Here is a 25,025-nt window from a genome sequence, read left to right as displayed (position 1 = left end):
ATCTGCCTTCCCCTGCCCAGTGGTTCCAAACACGGGCAAATCCGGCCTAAAGTGAATAATCTTTAACTGGTCAATCTCAATTTGAATTAACACTAACTGAAAAATAAATATCATGGCTGAGCTCACAATAAATCCTGAGCAGTACTTTCCCCGGTGCCTCTGGAATCTACCTTTCAGTACATTGTCTAGTGGTTTAAATGACACCGGGCCAATGAATTAATGATTTAAATATTGAACTGCCTAATGCTGTTTTGGAGGGTACCGGGCAGGGGTTTCTGTGACAACTCCTGAACAAATATTGACTTTGTTCCAAGAGGGAGATAGCGTGACCCGAGAAGCCATGTGTAAAGCCCTTTAAAAGGCTGCTATTCCTTAATTGAAAATACATCATCACTTAGTGCTTTGTTGATGGGGGTCCTCTCAGCTATCAAACAGTTGTCCTCCTGGGTATCAGATTGTGTATTCTCTCTGTAAGTACTAAAATCTCAATCAGTTCACCATTGTGATACCAAAGAACACATGAGACTAATGATTTGTTTTTTCCTCTTTCTGTAAGTCCTGATTAAATTACTGGTTCTGAACTGGTCAAATATTGAATCCAATCCTTTTGTCTGATAATGGATGAACTGTTTCTTGTATGTGTTACGTACAATGAAATACATATAGGCTACACATATGGTGTTTTTTTCCTTGGGTGCGTGGTTGGAAATTGTAATAAACAGGGTGAAAGGGGTATGCATAAGTATAACATGAATAAAACTGTGAGATATATGACAATTAAGTGATTGTTAATACAGTTTAAAATACTCCGTTTTTTTTCAACTCCCCTTAGATGACTTGCCAGATTAACTGCTATTTACTCTTTCTAAGGAAATATCTTCAGGGCAATTTAACACTGCTTGTGGACCAGACAATAATGGGGGTGAATGGGCTCTGTGGACAGTGTGTTTGCTGGCTGAACAAATTTATGGCCTCTCACTAATCCAGATAATGGGGAGTCTGTCTACCGCCGGCTTCCATTTACCGGAGCATGCGTCTCATTTGTGTCACCATAGTCAATGACAAGAGCTAAAGAAACGGCCAAACATACAGTATCCGACCCCCACCAAGCACCACGGTGTGTGTGTCTTTACTTTAGTGCAATATGGCAACCCGCTTTGCCAAGGACAAGAGATAAAGCCGTCACATTCCATTGTTGTTCAATTATAACCATTCATTAACCAGCGCTGAGACCGAGTGCCCTCAATCTGAATGTGAGGATTGGAGAAACTGTTAGATGATTAGATGAAACTTGTTTTTATTTTTTCTGTCTTTTTTGACTTGCAATAGGTCTAAGTGTGAAGGAGTGTGTCATTCATGTTGAATCAGGGTCATGGTTTTATGAGTGTCACACATTGGTTTAGTTTATGTATGCATAGACTATACGTACACTGTCCATGCCTGTTATCTTAAATATGAATTAGGGTGGTAGAAGTCCACAAACATTAATAAAATAGGCCTACTATTTTACTTGGCCTGAAAATTCTTCACCCATTTCATTTTAATTGAGGGAAATTAATAACATAACTAGAAACACTGGAGCCTATCTTGTGTTTAATTAATAAGGCATTTTAAGTCAGAACCATCAAAAATGGGAGATGATGAGTGGGAAACCGGAGGCTGTGGACTCATAAACTAGTCATCTCTATGTTTAATAGTTCTGAAATGCGCAGCCCAGTTTTTCTTCATACAAAGCACTGCTTGTAGACTTCAATGCCACCTTCCAATATATATACAGTAGACCTGAGGAATTCAAATAAGTGGGATCAAAAGAGGCGATTGATGGCGTTATCTCTTCAAAGCTGTCAATTTATGTTCAAACTACATTCATTGCAGGCTGCCATTGCTAGACAGTACTTTGTACCTTATCAGCATATAGTCAGACAGAATGTGCTAGTGAAAGGCTTATTGATTGCAGGTTGGTTTTATGATAGACTGTTGTTATGGTGAGTGTATTGATTTGAACTGCTTAAGTAAACTCAACCCTTGTAAAGCTAACTAACCAGCAACAAATGTTTGAACTTGCGTGACTATATTTTGTTGGTTTGCACATGTTTGCACACAGGCCTATAAAGGAATCAATACAACTGGGAAATGTCACTCCACGAGGGCCTGGTTCGCTGAATGATCTCTTTGAGCTGCAACACTGAATAAAAAACACTAGGCAAAGAAAAGATTATAGCTGTGTTGTCAACAGAAAAGATTTTAAGAGCTTTGTCACCAGAAAGAAAACTCACCATGTCCTATCTTTGATATCGATTTAACAAAGTATTTGTTTTGGCAACATATGTGTATAGCTTTTTGTCTAATTCTGAGAAAGAAAAGGATAGAGGAGGGGATACAAAAAAAAGTTCAAATGAGCTGCGTTACACAGACTGCTCACCTATAGGTTAAATAAATAAAGACAGCACATCTAAGTGGAGTGGATATAGCGATGACCCAGGAGTGGCCTTGGGGACAGACAGGCTGCTCTACTTGGCTGGCCTCGAGCAGCTTTAAGCAGCACACTACAAGGACACTTGATGACTCCCCAATAATGGAGGACCCTTGAATGGGCTCCCTCAAACCAATTCACTAGTCAAGCCCCCACTACCTCAGTAGTGTTTGCCTACTTCATCTGCCAGCAAATTCAGTATTGTGAAAGAGAGAGAGGGGGGGGGGGGTTGCCTCACAGAGGCAGACATATTTTTTTTCGTACTAACACTCTAACACAAAGCAATTAATCTGAATCACTCAGGAAGTTATTCTTACATGTATGTTTCCACAAATAATATTATTGGTTGAGCCTGAGGCCGTAACAATGGCCTCTAATTTGTTTAGCTTCCTCTCTGACCTACAGCAGACTGTGAAAACAAAAATGAAAATGTGAGGAAACTGAATTGCGGCCGAAGAATGTGGGGTGGACAACATGGCGGGTGACTGCACAGAGCACTCTGACGAGACGAGTCAAACGCACACATAAGGCACACATACCAGACTTTTCACTTGTACCTTAACAAACTGCCTTTCAACTGTATCTTAACAAAACTGTCCTGAATGTTTCAGTTATTGACATCGGCACAAAAGAACAACACACATACCTGTGCGGAATCTACTGAGACATGAATACAAATCAGAAGTCCCATGAACTGCCTTCATCTGCACAATTGAGGGTCATTCACAGAGAAATATGAACTGTGGTAGTACAAGTGTCTCAGATGAATCAGGAAGGAGGGTTGTTCATAGATTTGTCCAATCTACGTAGGATTAGTGGTTTCGTTTTGTAAATGGTGAAAGGTGATGGTAAAAGTGGCAGTTAGAGACCTGACACAAGATTGGAAAGTGTGTGTGTGTGTGTGTGTGCGTGCGTGCATGCGTGTGCGTGCGCGCATGTGCGCATGTGTGTTCGCACGGCATTGTACACCTACGCACTTAGGCCTATATCTGTGCGCGTGTCCATCTGCATACTGTATGTGTGACTGTTGATATGCAGGTGTAGACATTTCCTTTGCAATCCCCCTTTTAGAAGTGCCCTGTTAAAGACGTGGAGGATGAGGCCCTGTTACTCTTCAGCTCCATTAGCAGCAATACATTCCGTGTGTCTGTGTTTCACCATTGCACACACGTTGCACAATATCTGTGATATATCACCTCCCTTATCCACTTCCTCAATACATTCTCACAATTTTAACATCCATCGACAATAGTAATAAAAACGAAGAGCCATCTTCCTGTACATCCCATTCGTAACACGTCAGTTGAGAACTTGTGACTACTTGTGAAGACAAATGAGATCAGCGATAAGGAGATCACGTCAATAAGCAAATGGCCCCATGAGACCCCAGCCATGGCTCAAGCGGTAAGGGCAGGGGTTGGGAATCTATGTCTCGAGGGCCGTTTGCGGCCCTTGTCGCTGTTTTATCCGCCCCCCGATGTAATTTTAATGTTATGCTGCTTTACATGAAAAATGACATATTTTGTAATGGAATTTTAGAAAATACATTTGCAATACAATTAAGTTATAATCAGGGGACCTGGAGAAGGTGGAGTCTGTTTTAAAGCTGGCTCCATTCAAGACCTAAAGTGCAGGGTGAAATCCTGGTTTGTATTCACAGTACGGCCCTCTGGACTTTTATGGCACTTCGGATGAATTTGAAGTGGCCCCTCGAATGAAAAAAGTTCCCCACCCCTGGCTTAGGGAATTAACTAGTACACCAGGAACCCGGGTTCGATTCCGCCTTCCCCCATCTCTTTCGCCCACTCATTTTGTGTCATACATATATTTATGATAACATTTTATTTTAGGGATACATCTATTAGCACTAATACATACAATATCCCTGTATAAGTAACTTGTAAGGCATGTATTTGGGTGGTTGACGTTTAAGGCCGTACATATTCCAATTTCTGAAAAAATGGGTAGAAAAATAGAAAAAAAATATAGAAAAAATGGGACTGTCAGTGGTCTGTGGAATTTCGCCTAATTTTTGCCATTTTTGGGAAAATGTGTCCTGCGGTGTGACATCATTGGTGTGACATTTCTGTAAGATACAATAAAATGACTAATATTCTGTACAAACATACCTCCAATGCTCTTTCTGCTATTGTTCCATTAACCCCCATCCCACACACACACTACTACCCACCCGCACCGCCAACCCCACCCACACACGCCTATGCATTGTACAGGCAGACAACTGTGATTTCACTGCATGGTTTCACTGTAATACTTGTAATAATTGTGTGAATGTGACAAATCAATCTCCTGGTATGCTTATATCCTTGCACGATGCATGAAAAATAAGTAAGGATTGAGTAGCACAATGCCAAAGCATGTCACACCACAGGACATGAAGTCACACCACAGGGGATTCACTGCATTGTGGCCCTTTTAATCCTTTTGTATTCGTGACTGACCTCCGAGCTCATGCTAACTAGATAAAGATATTGTTTTCAACCTTAATATGTGTTTTCACTGATAAAAAAACGTTTTTTCCTTCCATAACAGCAGTCACCTAAGCATGAACCTAAGCATTGTGTGACAGAAAATTGCAATGTGTAGACATATTAAGAGGTTAATAGTCACCTTAAACTTCCACATCACTCTCCAATAACTGAGGTATAACTGGTTAGGAGCCTGGCTGTAGCCTCTTACTGCAGCAGGGGTCGCCGGCGACCCTATTCACTTGCTGAAAATGCTTAACTACATCATAACAACATTGCTGTGACATTACAGAGAGCCATAGTGCTGCGCTAATTAATTAAGAGACCCTTGTAGTTGGCCTTGCAGCTGCCCGCCCACAAACCTGACTTACATGTCACCCCGCAGAACGCAATTTGTGTTACGAAATTGAACTTGCACTTAATATTACTGTATTGAGTTTTTTTCACATTCATATTTTTTAATATAAGGTTAATATTTATGCAATCATGCATGCTTTATAAATGATTAAAAATGTTGTTGGTTTATTTTATAGCTGTATATATTCCAGGTTGTATTAATGTTACAGTCACACGACAGGACATTTGACATGTAAACCTTTCCATCAATCTGAATAAAAATGTTTCTTCTCATCTAAGACTAATATGACACGTTGATGTACCACATCTTCTTTCATTTACATTTGTTTTCAAGAGGAAAAATATCAATTTTGTAGGTTTTTAACTAATGTTACGTAAAAACAGGGCGTCATGTTAACCACCCATTTATATAGCCAATACATAAATGACCCTAATGCAACATTTGAAAAAAAAAAAGGGTTTTCAAAAATAATTTAGAGACGTGTAACTGGCAAGAATGCTCTCCTTTTGCACCATTCCATGTTGGGTTTTGGTATTTGCTATTCATTTTCTGAATACGATATTGAAAAGGGATGTATGATTTCATTAAGTTGTATTACAGTACATTAAATAGCATTGCACTGCACTACACTTAACTACATTTTTATCTAAAGCGACTTCTAAGCTATCTACATAGGCGGGCCTATAGGCTACTGTAAAATTTGGACAATTATGTGCTGACCCACTTACTAAAAGGCAAATGATTTTTACAATGATACATACCACTATATACCTGAAAATTGTTTTTCCTCTCGACGAAGATTCTCACTTTTGGTAATCAATGTCATCTCTGGAATGTTTCTTGGTTTTTCTGGCTGCCCATCCAATGAACACACATTTTTTTTCCAAGTGCCGTATTCACTATTGTGTGCTTTGAAGAACCTGTAAAACAACCTTTGGCAGCACACAATAAAATACAATGTTAATACAGAGTACAAATACACTCAAGATGTTACTTACCCAGGTGAAAAAGTGGTTCAATTTAGTACAATAAAAGCACAACTGAAGTGTACTTAGCATGTTAAAAGCGCACTCACACTTTTTGTGCTAAGAAAAAGTATGTTTACAATATGCTTATTTAAAGTGTACTTAAAATTAGATGTAATTAAGTTGCTCTCAAAGAAAGTACACTTTGCGAACCATACATAAAGTGCACTTAGAAGATGTTTGGCTAAAGTGTATTTAGAGGAATATACTAATAGTGTTCTAATAGTGAACTTACTAAAAGTGTATTTTTTAATAACATATTGCAATTGCACTTTTTTTAAGTGCACTTTGATTATACTTCACCCAAGTGACTTCGAAGTGTGATTTTCTATAGTGCGCTTTAAAGTAAATCACTTTAACATATTGGAAGTATACTTTTTCTAAGTGCACCATGATTGTACTTCATCCAAATATATTCAAAGTGTGCTTACACAAAGTGCATTTACCCATCATGCATCATCATGCATGTACCATCATGTAATGCACTTCTTGGAGCTCAATTTCTCAAACAGAAAGCCATTGACCTCTAAGGAATATCTTTGGTTTGCATGAAAATATTACTCATTGTTATATTCTGCGTTTATTGTAGGAGTTTTAAAATTTTAAAGTGGTACACAAAAAATGACCATGTTCCCACCGTCATTATGATGTTCACGTATATGTTCTGGTATACTGTATATAGGCTCACACTTCCCATGACATCATGGTGAGAGGTAAGTTGGAACTAGTTGTTCAAACAAAGAATCAAGGGTCACCATTAGTGATCAATTCAAATGATAAATTGCAGGAGGGTGGAACAAGAATGAAATAAAGTGAAATGTGTATCTGAAATCTCTGTAACAATGCAATGATTGTAAATGTCAGTCGTGCTAGGCATGCATACTGTATCACTACTGTGACATGTGGCTGTGTGTAATGTACAAGCTCTGAGGACCAGCATGGATTGTACTATTACATTTATATTATTTCATGTGCTTGGGAGTGTACTGTAAATATACTTCAAGCATACCTGTTATATATTTACAATACTTAATATGATATACTTTTTACAGACTTAAAATGTTCCAATGTAGTCCAAAGAAGCATGAAGTTAATATACTTTTATTGTACTTCTAGTAACAATAAAATGTTATAGAAGTGTACTCAAGCACACTATTAATGCCATACGAATGCATGAAAAGCGTGTTTGGAGCATACTTTCAAAAGTATGCTTGTAGTGCACTTAAAGTTGTCCAAAAGCGGTGCCAATTTAGCATCCTCAGTGTGCTGCAAGTGTGCTGAAGTACTGCTTTAGTAGTGCTTCAGCGCACTAATAGTGCAATGAAGCGCACTTTAAATCGCCGAAAATAGTACACTTTGTACTAAGTACGGTCAAAAAAAGTACACTTTAAGTATATGGGTTTTTCACCTGGGTACTCTTAAGTGTTGACACAACACTGCATTTTTGTTACTGTGCGGGTATTGTGATTCATTTATTGCAGCTATTGATTTTTACTTACCTGTAGGTATAGTGACATATAGCATTTAGTAGTCCCACTGCAATCATCAGGGTTTTATTTCTCCTGTATTGTCCCCGGGTAGTGAACCCTGGCAAGTAAACCAAGAAACAGTAGGTCTACACAAGCAGTCTGGCTTTATTTTCCATGTGCTTGCTTTTATTTGAAGACTTGAAGCTACACAGTAAATGTTGCGGTGTTAATTCAACACTTAGAGAGTTAATTTAAGTCCAAATGATGCCAAATAAACTCTCTAAGTGTTAAATGAGCACTGCAGAATTTACTGTGTAAATGAGTTGTGAAGCTATTGGCTATAATAATGATAATAATACATTTTATTTGTAGCGCCTTTCAAGGTACAATTGCAGCATGTTAAAACAGCTGTAGAAGTAGTAAAAAGTAGAAAGGAAAAAAGCTAGCGATGGGCCTACAAGTAGCAGCAAATAAAAGTCTGCAATGCATAAAAGTTATAGCTAGGACACAGGAATAACACTAGAGCAAGATAGAAATCAATAAAATAAAAACAATAAGTACGGTAGGAATAAAAGCTTCAATAAATCATCATTGTGAAGGGAAAGCAAGGGATGAAAGGTGAGATTTCAGCATGAATTTGAAGGAGGAGAGTGAAGTGCATTGGCACAGTGAGAGAGGGAGCTTGCTCCACAGTTTAGGGCCAGCCACACTAAATGCCCCGTCACCCATGGAGCAGAGATTTGTGGAGGGTATGGACAGAAGGAGTGTGTCAGAGGAGCGTGAAGTGCATTATGGGTCTAGGGCAAGGGTGGGGAACCTGTGGCTCAGGGTCGCTTACGTCTTATCTGGCCCCTGATGCAATTTGAATGCTATACAGTTTCACATGAAATCGAACATTATTTGGTAAAGATATCTTAGAAATTACATTTGCATTTGTTAAGTTATATTTTCAGGGTAACGAGTGAAGGTGGGGTCTGTTGTAAAGGTGGTCGCCTTCGATATAGGCCTAAATTGTAGTGTAGTGGTTTGTGTTCATAGTGCGGCTCTTGGAGGAGTTTATCAAATTTGAAGTGGCCCTTTGAATGAAAAAGGGTCCCCAGGCCCTTGCCGTGGCCAAACGGTAGGGCACTCGTCTACAATGCGGCTGACCCGGGTTCGATTCCTGGCCCCGGTTCTTTGGCGGCCCTTCCCCGTCTCTCTCTCCCCACTTGCTTTCTGTCACCACCTTCACTATCCTATCATAAATAAAGTCAAAAAGACCAAAAAAATACATTTAAAAAAGGGAAAAAAGAAAGGCAAAGGGTCCTCAACCCAGGTGTAAGGTATGGGTTTTAAAAGACTAGAGAGGTATGTGGGTGCTAGCTTGTGTCTTTGTTGTCACCTAAAGGCAGACTATGTTAAATCACAGGACCCTGCAGTAGGAACCTTGACCTACTCTGCACTCCTTGGAAAGTGTTATCTTGGGCAGTGTGCTACAGGAAACTCTGTTTATCACTTCCTCACAGCCAGCGTTTGTTTATGCCCCTCATCATATGATTGGATTGCATAAAAATCACTTGTGTACATTATGTGCATCAACTAGACAAATACACGGTTCAAAAAAAGAGGAGGACAACTGTTGTTATCACACACAACATGCATTTGGTTGTATGAAAAACATGCTCTATCAGGAGGCAACAGATTGGGCCCTTGGTGTCGTTTTTTTTGGATGAGAGGATTTTCAACAAGTCAGTTTCACTTCTGCCTTTCTAAATGAGCACAGGGGCACTGAGCTGTAGCAGACCATTTCACAACAATGAGAGTAGCACACAAGCTTGTAAACACAAAAATATAAGAAAACAGGCTACAAAGTAGTACATGACAAAACAGGCAAAATTATGTCTTTATGTCTTATTACGTCTTCAAGAAATACTTTGCTTTCACTGATATTTAATGCATTACTTTGTCTCAAAAACAATTACACACTTTATATGCAACTGTTTAAATCATATAAACCACTTTCTGTTCTTAAAAGAAATTTAATTCATTTTCAGTAATTAGTCCATTTTGACTACTATTTCATACATGTTAGCCAACACCAATTTTACTGCTAAACACGGGCAAACAGATGTTTCACATGGGCTACCAAATTTTCATGCTCTCTTCAAGCGCCCTCTGCTGGACATTAAGTGTACTTCCTGTCGAAAGGGTTGACTGACCTCCATTCATAATATTGACCCATTTGGGAGATGAATACAAGATTCCTTGTGCATTCACAAAGCTTTCTTTCTATTCAGCTGTTGGGTGTATATAAGCACTATGCTATGATTAAACCTGTCTGGAACGTCATTGTATTTTACCTTATGCCCTAAATATTTTTTGCAATTTAAGGTGTAGAGACATCCATTCTGCCCTACAAAGGCAAAGTGCAGTAGGCCTAACTACGTCAACATTGAAACTGAGAATAAGGCCTTCACAGCCTTGGTATTAGGTTGGATATTGTAGTTGTTGCCAATTTGACTTAGCAATAGCTCTACAAGGGGACACAACTGGACCATAAGGCTTTGTCACAATATGATGGGTAACAATACAATTTTTAGTCTAAACTCAAGTTTGACAACATAGTTACAGCACTTTGCCTTTGAACGGCAGCATTGAACTGGTACAAGGGTAGGCCTATGTAGGCCTACTGAACAGTCAGAGATGGGAAAAGGGATGTATTACTCATCAAGTTGGTTAAACTGGACAGAAGAGAAATCCAACCAACTTTTTCCACATATTTATCAAATAGGAATGTGTGTTTTAATCAAATTTTCTTTAGCCATTTCTTTGGTGTGGGCTATTAAAAAAATGAATGGATTGTGTTGCCACCTTGACTACAAATTCAAGACAAACCTCTTGTGAATCTCATGGGTTTCAGTGTGCAGACAAATAAATAACCCCAAATGACTCTTACACCATCTCTTGTGCTTGCTTCTGAAGGTCATTGAACTCTATAGGCTAAAATGCCACACAAATAAACTTACCATGTGTATGAGTTTGATTTCCTGCTCCAACCCCGGTAGGGCTGAGAGGAAATGGCAATGCCAATCTGTTGTGAGTCACAGCACACACACACACACACACACACACACACACACACACACACACACACACACACACACACACACACACACACACACACACACACACACACACACACACACACACACACACACAGCATAATAGCCTACGCCTACACCTATATGAATTGGGTAAGTGTAGGCTTTAGCATACTGTAAAGCTGTAAAAATGCTTCTACTGTTGATAGGTAAATGCAAGACTCAAGACAAGGCTGTTCTCAGATGATTTCCCTTAGCAACTCCAAATGACCAAGTTTTGATTTTAATGTTTTGACTTTCTTTTGTTTTAATTAGGCTATGTCGTGTTTAAACTTTTGATTTTAATGTTTTATTTTGTTATTATTCTTCATACTAATGTGTCTTTCCTCCTTTTTTCTATTTCATTTGCTGAGTACTTAGGCCTACAGCCTACTTCCATTTATTGTGAAGCACATTGAACAGCAAGTGCGCATAGCCTATTAGCCTACTTTCCTTGCCTTTCTGTGCAGTGAGACGCACTGAGGCAGCAATGCAACTTTTTTGAATGCCAGCTGCCGTAAAACCTTACAGAAGAAGAAGAAGAAGAAGAAGAAGAAGAAGAAGAAGAAGAAGAAGAAGAAGAAGTGAGACGCACACTTTCGCGTTGACTGGGAAGTCTATGCGCAACGTCACAGGTTTATGTGCCACACCCTCTGCCCGACGCATTTGAAAACAAGGAAGTCCTACTATGCGCGTGCACATTGGATGTTCCTGAATTAAACTATATTTGGCATTCCTCAACATTGTTTTCCAGACTTCCAGAAAGGTAGGTCATCTTCTTCTACTGTGCAGTTCGACGCAACTTCAAAATTCTCTGCAGCAGATTGTATTCAGTCCAAATATTACATACAACTACACATTTGTGTGAGGCATCAAAACTCATGGCACACGCTCCAATGCTAACCATGTCTTTCATCATCAGATGTACATGTTTGTACAAACACAGACGACGGACCTGCTACATCTGAAAAGGTCGCCTGGAATTCGCTCCTGGTCGTTACTTGTTGGTAGGTCTTTGTCACATTTGTAACACTTATCGTATTGCCTGTCGAACCCGTTGCTTACTTGTTATAGCCCACTACGAAGCGTGGATGAACTGATTAATTGAACTGGCAGTTGGTTGGATAGTCCTATTCCAGATTGATTCAGGTGTTATTTAATTTACCTGGATGCATGCGCATCAGAACTTCGCTGCCCTCGTGCAGTGTTGCGCCTCGCGCATTCTATCAATCAGAATCAGGTTATCACTTCTGGAGGAACGAGTGGCTTGTCCCGCCCTCCACATCAATCACCATGTTCGTGATGAAGCAGCAGAGATCAAAATTGCGCAATTTTGCGCATTGCACATTATGCAATGAAAATTTGCTTTGCATTCGGGTTAGGAATGTCCCGCTGCTCAATCTGTTGTTTTCATCATTTGTTCGGGCGATTGGTCAAACAGGCAAGACCAGTCCCAATACCTGGACCAACCACCTCACTGTGGCTAGGGATTGGTAATAGAATATGTGCCACTGGATTTTAGCTGGTCTATGGGCTAATCAACAAGTTATGTAGCACATCATAAAGTTTCTTTCAGATAACCAATTCTGTCGGAAAGGTTGGTGTAGCTTATGGCTACTCGAATGTGCCATACTGAACAAATGAACACCATTGGCATTACAAACCCCAGAAGTTAAACTGTTTCTGTGTCTAAAATTTGGTATATGAGAAATCAAACGAAATGTTTGATCAGAAGTTTGGTATGTCTGTCTTTCCCTCAGGTTTCTTGTCTGTTGGACTTGCTGCTGCTTACTATAGCTCAGGTAAATGCCTTTATTTTTTTGAGCTGTGTAGAAATGCCATGAATACTTTTTGAACCATGGTTAACAAGGTTTTATCATGTATAATATTCAGTCATAAAGTCTGTGATAATGCCCTCATTGTCTTTTTTGTAGATAGTCTGTGGTGGAAATCATTTTACGTGACTGGATGCTTATTTGTAGCACTTCAAAACATGGAAGAATGGGAGGTAAGGTCTGCTTATGTAGGCTACACATTAATGCCGATCAGTATTACTATTGTTTATGCAGTCCTTATTACAGATGTTGACAAGACTGTCATCAGGGAGCATCAACTAGGGCAGGGATGTCTAACTCAGGCCTGGGGGCCACAGCTGGCCCACGGAGTAATTTTATTCGGCCCAGGAGATCATTTCAAATGTGTATTACAGTTGGCCCACATACACCATTGGTGTATAGCATAGACTAGAACATGAAATCTGGTGTGTCACAGGAATATGAGTGGGCCCAGGCCAATGAACCAGCTCACACTCATATATGAACATACATGTACGGCTCTGCCTGTGAAGATGTTTTACTGCCCCCAACAGGAGGGTTTCCGTATCAACTTGTTACCAAAGTTACCCCCATATAAAGATGGCAGCAACAAAATGGACTTACAGTGCCAGGAAAAAGTTTGTATACCCTTTGAAATGTCTTACCTTTCTGTCACAATTGGTCATAAAACATGGTCTGATCTTCCCGGAAATCACAAGAAGGAACAGCCAGAGTCTGCTTTAACTAATTCAACCCAAATATGTTATCATATTCTTATTGGCCATAAGATGCAAACACTCACAGGACAGCAAAGCACAAGTAAGTACACCCTTGCATTCAATAGGTTTTAACCCTAAGTTAGTCGCAATAACCTTAACCAGATATTTCCTGTACTTGCAGATCAGATTAACAAAACAATCTGGATGTATCTGGTCTCCCTCTTCTTTAGAAAACTGCCTCTCGTCAGCAAGGTTTGTGGGATGTCTGGAGTGCATAGCTTTCTTGACTTCATGCCTTATAATCTCAATTGTTTTTTGTCAGGGCTTTGACTGGGCTATTCCAGAATGTGTATTTCATTATTATGAAGCCATTCTAAAGTCGATTTGCTTCTAAAGTATGGGTTGTTGTCACATTTCAGCACCCATCCTCTTGTGTGCTTCAACTCTGTGACAGACTACCTCATTTTTTTCTGTAAAATATCTCGATAAACTTCTGAGTTCATTGTTCCACTGATAATAGCAAACTGAAAAGGGCCTGAGGCAGCAAGGTAGCCGCATATAATGATGCTCCCGCCACCATAATCAAAGGTGGAGATGATGTGTTGGTGAAGGTGTGGTGCTCCAGTTCTCCTCCAAACATGACATTGTGTGTTCCCCTGAACAATTCAAATTTGGTTTCAACGTTGGTCTACAGAATATTTTGCAGTAATTCTAAATGCTTTTTCGCAAACCTCAAAGGTGCAGCAATATTTTTTTGAACAGGATCCCCATTAGTTTTAGATTGGCAGAATGAATCCCATTTTTAGCTATTCTTGGTTACATCTCCTCTTCTGAGTATGGTGGCGGGAGCATCATTATATGCGGCTACCTTGCTGCCTCAGGCCCTTGACAGTTTGCTATTATCAGTGGAACAATGAACTCAAGTTTATTGTGATATTTTACAGAAAAAAACGTGAGGAAGTCTGTCACACAGTTGAAGCACACAAGAGTATGGGTCCCGAAATGTGACAACAACCCATACTTTAGAAGCAAATCAACTTTAGAATGGCTTCATAATAATGAAATACACATTCTGAAATAGCCCAGTCAAAGCCCTGACAAAAAACAATTGAGATTATATGGCATGAAGTCAAGAAAGCTATGCACTCCAGACATCCCACAAACCTTGCTGACGAGAGGCAGTTCTCTAAAGAAGAGGGAGACAAGATACAAACAGATTGTTTTGTTAATCTGATCTGCAACTACAGGACAAGTCTGGTTGATGATATTGCAACTAACTGAGGGTTAAAGCCTACTTAATGCAAGGGTGTACTTACTTATGCCCTGCTCTCCTGTGAATGTTATGGCCTTATGACCAATACAAATATGATAACATGTAAATGTTTGGGTGGAATTAATTAAAGCAGACTCTGATTGATTCTTCTTGAGATTTCCGGGAAGATCAGACCATGTTTTATGATCAATTTTGACAGAAATGTAAGAAATTTCAAAGGGTGTACAAACTTTTTCCTGGGACTGTATTTCTTCCAGCAGACAGGGATAGTCAGGGCAACATCCATCTGACTTCAAGATTCAATCTTTTTTTTCCATACATCTAATTGTAGGTGTATTTGAGAGTAAAATTATTTGTGTTTTGTCTCATCAAAAGATAAATAATTGAAAGGTGTGTGTGTGTGTGTGTGTGTGTGTGTGTGTGTGTGTGTGTGTGTGTGTGTGTGTGTGTGTGTGTGTGTGTGTGTGTGTGTGTGTGTGTGTGTGTGTATAAAAGAGAGACAGTCTTGACTGTCTTCAGCATGCGTTCATAGGACTGGAACAAGAAACTGTATAGGAGTCTTGTGGTGCTTTCTGTACTTCTATACCATTTGCCAGACCGTAATGGCCTTCCTAATGCATCTTGCCTCATATGTAATTCCAATATGGAGGGAAGGTCATAACCACAAATGTTCTGTGCTGTACGCAGCACTCTCTGAAGTGCATTTCTGTTGTAAAGACAGCAGACTCCATTTCCATATAATGCCTTTATGGTTCCAGTCAAGATGCTCTCCATGGTGCCTCTGTAAAAAGGACTCAGGATCTTAGGTCGCATGCCAAACGTTCCCAATCATCTGAGGTGATACAGACATTGCTGGGCTTTTTTTGTTTGAATATGTGGTCAGTGTGACCTGGCAAATGTATCCAGTGGAGGACGGCTAGCAGAGCATCACTGACCTTAATATTAGTAGATCATTTAATAATCCCATGAATAAATCATTTTCCCACTTGTGCTTACAGGACGCTCTATTTGATAAGACTCGTAATGTAGTTGAGCTGAAGACTTTCAGTCTGTATGCCTTGGTGCTCACACTGATGCGGAAGGGACAGGACCAAGGTATGTTTACTCGCACTCCCTCTTCTACTTTATGTATCATTTATGTATGTATTCTACTTTATGTATCATCAGCTATGTTTACATGAGACATTTACTTCGGAATTAACTGACTTTAATTTTTAATAAAGATTAATTCCGCTTTGAAAACGTCATGTAAACACCTCTTAATTCAGATTTAAAGGAAAGATCAGAAGGAAAGTCGATGGAACTATTTAATTCTGAATTATTCATTCGGAATGAAGAACATCATGTAAACGTAGTGAATCTTTATAAAGGTTGCCATATCTGAGTTGTAAAAAAAACGAGACACATTGACGCTTGAGCGCAAAACATGGGTAAGGTGTTTCCATGCGTCAATATCCTGGCGTCTTTTGGAGTAACCCACCTAGCATATCTCGATTTCTCAAAATCCTGAATAAGGGCTTATCCGGGATACTGAAGTCGGGGAAAAGGTGTTTATATGTTCAACTTCAAACACATTCGGGATACTTAATATCCTGATCAAATTCAGGATACCAAACTGCATATAAACGCACTGACTTTAGGTACTTATCTCATGCAGTAATATTGGACATGCAGCATCTCCATGATCTGAGTGTTCGTCAGGAGAGCGTTCGGTACTTGGGAAAAGGATATGTGCTCATGTTGCACTTGGAGACCGGCTTCTCCTACCCTCTCACCCAGAACGCCATTCTTTCAGCAAAAAGGTAGGATTCAATTTCAGTCGCAATTGTTTGTGAACCATGAATGTCATGTTAGACTTCATTACATATTACATTACATCGCATTTGGCAGCCGCTTTTTATATAAAGTGACTTACAACTGAGTATATAATCATAGCATACACCACTTGCAGACGCAAAGTGCATAGGGAATGTACAGAACAATGAGTGCAGATGCAAAGTAGGGTTTTTTTTGTTCGTTGTTTTTTTTTCTTTGAAATATATTGGCACAGGTTTAAGTAGAGAACACACACCAAGACAAAATGCCTTGTCTACCCCAGGACTGGGCCAACTCAGGCATTAGTGCAGTGAATATTCATGAAAGGGAAGAGTCTTTACTTGCTTTACTTGATTTACCAGATTTGAGTCCTGCCTGGCTCGTGCACCATCTTTCCTCTCCCTCTCATTTCTTATTTCCTGTCCCATTCTTTGCTGTGTTGTAAATGACTGCCAAACACACACACACACACACACACACACATTATACAGCATTCTCGGGTCCCTGTCTTGGCTCCCAGTAAGCTGTAGCCAGCATCAAATCGTTTTCTAAAAACACATGAGGAGAAACTCCATGAAGCTGACAGCCAAAACAGTGTTAAGCTGGAGTTTGTCAGAAAGTTATCGCCTTTGGGTTGGAATACAGTGTATTTTTGATTATACCACTTTGCCTTGCTGTTTTCCCAGTGATGTGGAGGCAGTTGCAGGACTTCTCAGACGCTTCCTGGGGCTGGAGGAGGGATCACGTGGAGACCCTTTCCATGGAAACGAGCAAGAGGAACCAGAGGCAGAAGCGCAAAGCGATTTGACAGACAGCAGCGGCTCTGAGGATTAGAATGGACTCCCCCTGCAAACCGTCTGCCTACTATACAAGTATAAACTGTTGCAAAAGAGCCTACGTATGTCTGATACAGCTGTGATTAAAAGGGACCTGTGGAACACAGAGGAAACGCAAAGCTGTCCCCACTAGACTCCACTTTAAGGTCCTTGCGAGGATGAAACTTAAAAGTCAAAGAAGGTGCTGACAAGGTTAATGGACAGCTTGCATGAACTTGAATTTCTGGCCTTGTATCTGAGGTAGCCATAAGCCATGCCACTTGTGGATGATGACCATAAACTTGATCTGCAATTGACAGGGAGAAACAAAACTGTGTGAAAAGGCCAACTGTTTCAGAGAACATGCACAACGCTTATGACGTGAGCACAGACTTACTACAGTCCAGGGGTGCATTTCTCGAAACCATAGTTGCAAACTATGTTAGCTACTTTGTTCTTTGCAATGCAATTTTCCACTGACAACTACCCAAGTGTCTAACTGGCAAACAACTATGCTTTTGAGAAATGCTCTGATTTGGTCTGAATTATTGTCATGCACAAGTATAATTGCAGTTGGATTCATATCTGTATCGGTTGCTCAAGAAATCCTAGACTGTTTTTGCACTGTATGATGTCATACATTGTATCATCCTTGCTTTGATCCACAAACAGAAATGAAAGCATATAGCAGATTATTACCTTCCTTGTGAGTTTGTAGCCATGTTGATAACTCTATCAGGTCCATTACAGTCAAGAAACACAAGTCAAAATTCTGAATGCAATTTCTTTATTGAATAGTTATGAATTAGATTTGGCGGTATAAGTTCAGAGGAGTCCCCTGATTTTCCACGAGCACTACAGAAAGATTCAGGGGACAGCAGTATACATTTCTCCAATGAACATAGCAGGCAACATGATAAGGAGTAGCCCATGCCATGTCATACACGACAAGGTGGAACTGGGAAGTTGGTGGGTGGCGAAGAAGCGAGCAGCCAATAGTTGGGAACAAAACAGAGAACTTAGTTGATTAGCTGATCTGCAACACCTGAGACAAATAATAAGCAGCAACCTCTTGACTACTATGGCCTGGCCAGAACTAACGCTGATGCTCGATTTTTTAATTTCCTTTTTTCTACCTTACTGTAACCAAATTATTATGATACATTTTAAAGCCTGGCTCTAACAATGAATGTGAACGACTAGCTGATGAAGCTGAGAGTAATCGCATTACACAAAATATGAAGAAGTGTTTTACACAAAATGTTTTATTTGCAATATTTGCAGCAGCACAAATATTGGCATCAGCACCTATTTTCACCACAGAAGAGGCAATACTGTGAAATACCACAAGGTGGCAAACTTCACCTTACTCATAACCTGTTTAACATGAATTGACAAATGGGTATTGCATTGCTTAGTATGGCCAGTATCCAAATCCACATCTGCCATATTACATACACTGCCAATCAACTAAATGAGGCCTTCAGTGGCACCTCATCAAAGTCACATTTTTTTGTGACATTGTGATCCAATGCTTTTCAGTCTAACAAAGCTTTTGGAGTTCAGACAGAAATGTCCTTACATTTTTTCAAGGATTGTTTGCAGGAGAGACTGGCATACAGAGTGACGAACTCAAAGATATTTTCAGATATATATTTTTTTTTTCAGATCAAAGGAGCCTTACCCAGAAGGTTTCGAGGCTTCTAAAGATAGCACAAACTTTTCTATGGTACCATGATGGGGAGAAGTGTGGCACACTGACACTGCACTAAGTGGACATACAGTGCCCTCCATAATTATTGGCACCCCTGGTTGAGATGTGTTAAAAGCCTTAAAATAAATTCAGTGTTTATTGCAGAAGAATACTGTCACACTGAAAAATGTAGGAAAATGTAGCCTTCAACTCAAATGAATTGTAAGAAAATGAAAAAATCCCTGACAAAAAAATAATTATTTTTCATTAAATCACCTGTTCCACAATTATTGGCACCCTTAACAATTCCCAGGAAATAAATATAATTGAAGCATTTCTGTCATTTCTACAGTAGTTTACAAAGTTTACCAGAGTATGTAGGAACATTTAATTAGTAATTCATCACTTCCTGTTTCCCTGGGGTATAAATATGACGTGACACCGAGGCCATTTCTCTTATCCACTCTTAAACATGGTAAAGACAAAGGAACACAGCATACAAGTGAGGCAGATGTGCGTCGACCTTCACAGGTCAGGCAGAGGCTACAAGAAGATTGCCACTCAACTGCAGCTGCCCCTATCCACTGTGAGAGGAATAATTAAGAAGTTCAAAACAACTGGAACAGTGGTAAACAAGCCTGGACGAGGACCCAAGTTTATTTTGCCACCACGCACAGTGAGGAGGATGGTAAGAGAAATCAAAAGATCTCTAAAGCTCACTGTTACAGAATTACAACAAATGGTAGCATCCTGGGGTCACAAAGTCTCCAAATCAACCATCAGGCGCTGTCTACACGCCAACAAGCTGTTTGGGAGGCATGCATGGAGAAAACCTTTCCTCACTCACAGTCATAAACGCAAACGTCTGGAGTTCGCCAAGCGGTATTGGGGCTTCAACTGGGACCGTGTGCTTTGGTCAGATGAGACCAAGATTGAGCTTTTTGGCAACAAACACTCTAAGTGGGTCTGGTGTGCCACGAAAGATGCGCATGCTGAAAAGCACCTCATACCCACTGTGAAGTATGGGGGTGGGTCAGTGATGCTGTGGGGCTGTTTCGCTTCCAAAGGCCCTGGGAACCTTGTTAGGGTGCATGGCATCATGAATGCTTTGAAATACCAGGACATTTTAAATAAAAATCTGTTGCCCTCTGCCCGAAAGCTGAAGATGGGTCGTCACTGGGTCTTTCAGCAAGACAATGACCCTAAACATATGGCCAAATCTACACAGAAATGGTTCACCAGACTCAAAATCAAGCTCCTCCCATGGCCATCTCAGTCCCCAGACCTCAACCCCATTGAGAACCTGTGGGGTGAGCTGAAGAGGAGAGTACAGAGGAGAGGACCCAGGTCTCTGGATGATTTAGAGAGATTCTGCAAAGAGGAATGGCTGAAGATCCCTCTTTCTGTCTTTTCCCATCTTGTGAAACATTATAGGAGAAGATTAGGTGCTGTTTTGTTGGCAAAAGGGGGTTGTATACAAAATATTAACACCAGGGGTGCTAATAATTGTGACACACATTATTTGATGTCAAATAATTATTTCTTTATGTGGGATTTTTTCCCCACTGAATAAATGCACTTGTATTGAAGGTTGGATTTTTCTCTTTTTTTCCATTAAGGCCCCATATTATTTAGAAAAAAAATAAAATAATTGGAAGCTAAAAAACACATCTCAACCAGGGGTGCCAATAATTATGGAGGGCACTGTATATCCCATGTTCGGTTGTTGCACATGGGGACCCAGTTTCAAGTCTGGTTCCTGTCCCATTCTTCACTTTCCTTTCATAACAAAAGGTAAAAATGTTTTTGTTGTTTTGTTGTGTACTATGCTCAGGGCACGAACCGTCACAATAGGTAATTAAAATACATGTATTTAAAAGTATCTTGGCTGTACAAATCTTTTGTGAGGGACAATAAGAAAAGGGAGACTTCTTTAGTGTGTGCCATGTGATAAGCAGGGCCATACTATGATGGCCCAGGGCCCCCAGGCTAATGGTTGCCGGAAGGTTTAATTCTAACTCACCAGAAATAAAACCCCATTCATTTTCTTTTTTTTTGTATTTTTTGGGCTTTTTGGCCTTTATTATTATAGGACAGTGTGAGATTAGGAAACGATTGGGAGAGGAAGACGGGGCAGGGCCGGGAAATGACACCGGACGGATTCGAACTGGGGTGCAATGTAAACCCAACTGTGGGGGGCTTAGCGTGCTGCGCCACAGCGACCCCTGCCATTCATTTTGCATGGGGTTTAATTTAGTAAGTTAGAATTAAACTGGTGAGTTAGCACCAAAACGTGGCATGGAAATCTACAGGGTATATTGAAGAGTGAAGTGTGGGTCACCAGATCAAAATAGCTGACAGCAAAGCATCAAGGATATCTGGGCTCCCATGCAATGCCTCTGCCATTGACTTCAATGTTAAAACGCATCATGGCAGTGAAGACAGTCCTAACTAAGTATTGGACTTTGACATGTTATGTAGAAAGTACCAAATTTCAACTGATTTGATGTGACCCGAATTTCTGTAATTATATGGCCAGGATCTGTATGTTCCAGACTTGTACTATATAGTCCAGATAAAGGGGTGGAGAGAAAGTAACTACATTAACCCGTGTTTTGTGATAGAGTTAGCTTTTTTGAGCACTTTGTCATTTTTAAGTAGTTTTTAAAATGAGTACTTGTACTTACACTGGAATCAGGCCTGAGCACTGAGTAAAATTACACAACATGACGTGTACAATAATAAAACAATCTGCCGGAAATTAAAGAAATGTATGCAGGATTGCGGACAGCATTTTCACTATTTTACTCTTCCCACCTATCTTGGATCAATTTGTTGGATAATGGCTGGTGCCAAGCAAAAGATAGAAGCCATGGAGGACGATATTCAAAAAAAGAAACATTGAATTCTTGAGAGGAAAGGTTTTTTACACATTTTTAAGGTGTGATAGGCCACCGCTCATCTGTTTAGAAGGTGCAGGATTCAGTAGAAATTTCTGTATAAAAAGAAGGCAATCCGCACACTTCAGGTCTATTTTTGTGCAAAGAAGCTTTACTTGACTTGCAAGCTTTCGGTCCTTAGACCTTCATCAGGCAGAGTTTACTTTTTATACACATTTTTAAGGGAAATGCTTTTTTACTTACTTTCACTACAGTAGAGTTTTAGATAGGTACTTTTACTTTTACTTGAGTAGGATGTAAGAAAAGTAAAGATACCTTTATTTGAGTACCAATTTCCTGTACCTTCCCCCACCTCTACCCATATAAACATAATTGTATATTTTATATGTCATTAGTTCACTATCTGAAATTTGGATTAAGCATGTATGCATACATCTTTGCTCTCGCTGGAGAATGGACTTCTCGTGATCGTCCGGCTCTCGCAGGAGAGTGGCTTTCCACGCGATGGACCGATCATTAAAGTGCTCACAGGATCCGTGCGGACCACTGCACTCAAGAAGCTGAGATAGATTGCCCGGCATATTGGGCAAGATCGCTGGCCGTGGTGCTGAAGTACTGCCACTGCCGAGAAATGTATATGCAATAAACATTGTCGAGGTCGGGAGTACGGGGTGCCACTGAGAGCTCGGGCAGTATCTGCGCCTATGTGTGAGGTCTGAGCGAACACCCCCGGGTCGATGAGAGCAATGGAGGAAGGTGAACTAGAGAGGATAAGGCAAGACGCCTGATGAATCAATAAAACCGCGGCAGACGGGAGGTGAACGGGGAGGTGGTGGCTGCTAGCGAGAGAAAAAAAATCTGGCTGGAGACAAGTGAGCGGAGAATAAATGCTGAATAGTTAATTAAGGGCGTTCCAAATTTCAGTGTGCTGAGATTCCACCAAATGACGGCACAGCGGGGAATGAGATGCAGTTGTTTTTGTTTTGCGCTGAATTCAGACGAATGACAGCTGAGTGGAGAATAGAATGCTGGTGATAAATTAGGCATGCCAAATTTCATTATGCTTCTCCCAAAATTTTGTTTTTAACAAAACATACATTTACATGTTATGTAGATCTTTTCCATACAAAAGGGCACAAACATTTGCCCCCTTAATTATTTCTTAGTTTTTATTGAATCTTTGTCACTCTTGATCATTTCAGATCAAGGAAATTGAAATAGATAAAGATAACCCCTGTAAGTCAACACAAAATTGTTTTTTGTTTTAATTGCTAATTTAATTTGTTTAGGGGAAAAAGCTATCTGAACCTACATGACCTGCATGAGTGAAAAATGAATTGCCCCCTCAACCTTATAACTTGTACCACCCCCATCAGCAATAATTTTAGTCAAGTGTTAACAAGAACTGGCAAACAGCCTTTCAAATCGCTGAGGAGGAATTTTTGTCAACTTTCCTTTGGATAATGGTTTTAATATCAGTGGGGGGTTTCCACGCATGAACACAAATACACATAAATGGTTACAAATGGATGGCTGGACATTGTCCTTCAGAATGTATTTGTTGAAAGCAGAATTTACTTCCGTGTCCCGAGGCAGCAAAACAGCCCCAAACCATTAAAGTCCCACCACCATGTTTCACTTTTGACATGACGTTCTTTTTTTTAATCAAATTCAGCGTTCATTTCACACCAGATGTTAGACAAGGCTCTCCTTTCAGAATGTTAAACTTTTGTTTCATCTGTCCACAGAATATTTTCTCAGAACCTTTTTATGGATTGTCGTTGTCAATATGTTTTTAGCAAATTTGAGACAAGCCTTGATGCTCTCTTTTGTCAGAGGTGGATTTGGCCTTAAAACTCTGACGTGCATGCAGGGGCGTATAGTATACTAAGTATTCCCCCGCAGCCCCCGCGAGGCAGGGAGGCCCATACGAGGCGGGGGGGGGGGGGGGGGGGGGTGTCACATGGGCCCTTGGTAGCTTGCAGGAGGGCAAGTACAAACGTACTTGCATTACGCTAGTCTCTAGCTTATGTTTGAGTTATGAACACTTTTTCTGAGGCAATTAACATCTCCAGTTGGTAAGACGTTGTTCTGTGTTCCTTTCTGAGCTCTTAGATCCACAGTCACTGTCTTCTTGGGGCAATTTTAGTGTGACAGCCACTCTTATAAAAGTTCACCACTACACCATGCCTTCTCAATTTGTGGATATTGGCTCTCACCATGGTTTGCATACATCTCAATGATTTAGAAATGGCTTTGTAACTATTAACAGTCTTAGACATCTCAATTATTTTTCATTATAATTTTCTCTTGGCTGTTGATAGATCACAGTGTGATGTCATGGGTTGTATATGACTACTACACATTGTCAAACAGGTTCTATTCAAATTTTCTCTTGATTTTAAAGCAGCAACCAGACTTGGGCAGCAGTGAAATATAACTCAGTTATAATATGAAAATAATTTGATAAATCACAGATACCTGCACCTCCTCATTTAACAAGGGGGGGCATTCCTTTTTCTTGCAGGTTTGGATGCCATTTTTCTCTTAACAAATGAAATAATCACTGCAAACTGCAGTAGGCACAGGTAGTGTGAGGACACGAGTCGTGAGATGTGAACTTTTAAACCCTGTGATTCCCTCGCACAGTGTGAGCATAAGCGGAATACTTGCGACTGAAAATATTGCACAGTGTACACCTGCCTTAAGAAATAAGTAAGGGGCCAAATACTTTTGGACAGCAAGGTAATGCCTCTTTTCCACTGCCCGTTTTCTGGTAGGCCTACAGCTCGACACAGCACGACTCGGCCATCACTTGCTGCTTCACGATTGAGCTGTGTCGTGCCTATTGGAAAAGCAAAAAGTTGCGGCCAAGTCGCGCTGTGTCAAGCTGTAGGCCTACCAGAAAACCGGCAGTGGAAAAGAGGCATAAGTGTAAGCCTGTTGCTCTATGAATAGCGAAGAGGTCACCCTCACTCCATGACCTTGGTCATTGTGTTCTTTTACAACATGACAATGACCCTAACCACACCTGTTGTTACTGCGGTAACATTTCATCAGTAT

At 40.3% G+C, this 25,025-nt stretch overlaps 1 protein-coding gene across 1 annotated transcript; it reads left to right on the top strand.

The window, feature by feature from the left end:
- The first annotated feature begins 11,547 nt into the window (after positions 1–11,547).
- On the top strand, positions 11,548–18,067 carry LOC134467859 (cytochrome b-245 chaperone 1 homolog). The gene is made up of 7 exons (XM_063221825.1): positions 11,548–11,699; positions 11,856–11,940; positions 12,694–12,735; positions 12,868–12,941; positions 15,738–15,834; positions 16,397–16,541; positions 17,241–18,067. The coding sequence occupies exons 2-7, from the start codon at positions 11,856–11,858 to the stop codon at positions 17,386–17,388; spliced, it is 591 nt and encodes a 196-aa protein (XP_063077895.1). The 5' UTR covers positions 11,548–11,699; the 3' UTR covers positions 17,389–18,067.
- The last annotated feature ends 6,958 nt before the right edge of the window (positions 18,068–25,025 follow it).

This window comes from Engraulis encrasicolus, chromosome 17 (assembly GCF_034702125.1).
Source record: "Engraulis encrasicolus isolate BLACKSEA-1 chromosome 17, IST_EnEncr_1.0, whole genome shotgun sequence".
Taxonomy (NCBI): domain Eukaryota; kingdom Metazoa; phylum Chordata; class Actinopteri; order Clupeiformes; family Engraulidae; genus Engraulis; species Engraulis encrasicolus.
Note: the sequence above shows the minus strand (reverse complement) of the source record. Positions and strands in the feature narration are given on the sequence as shown.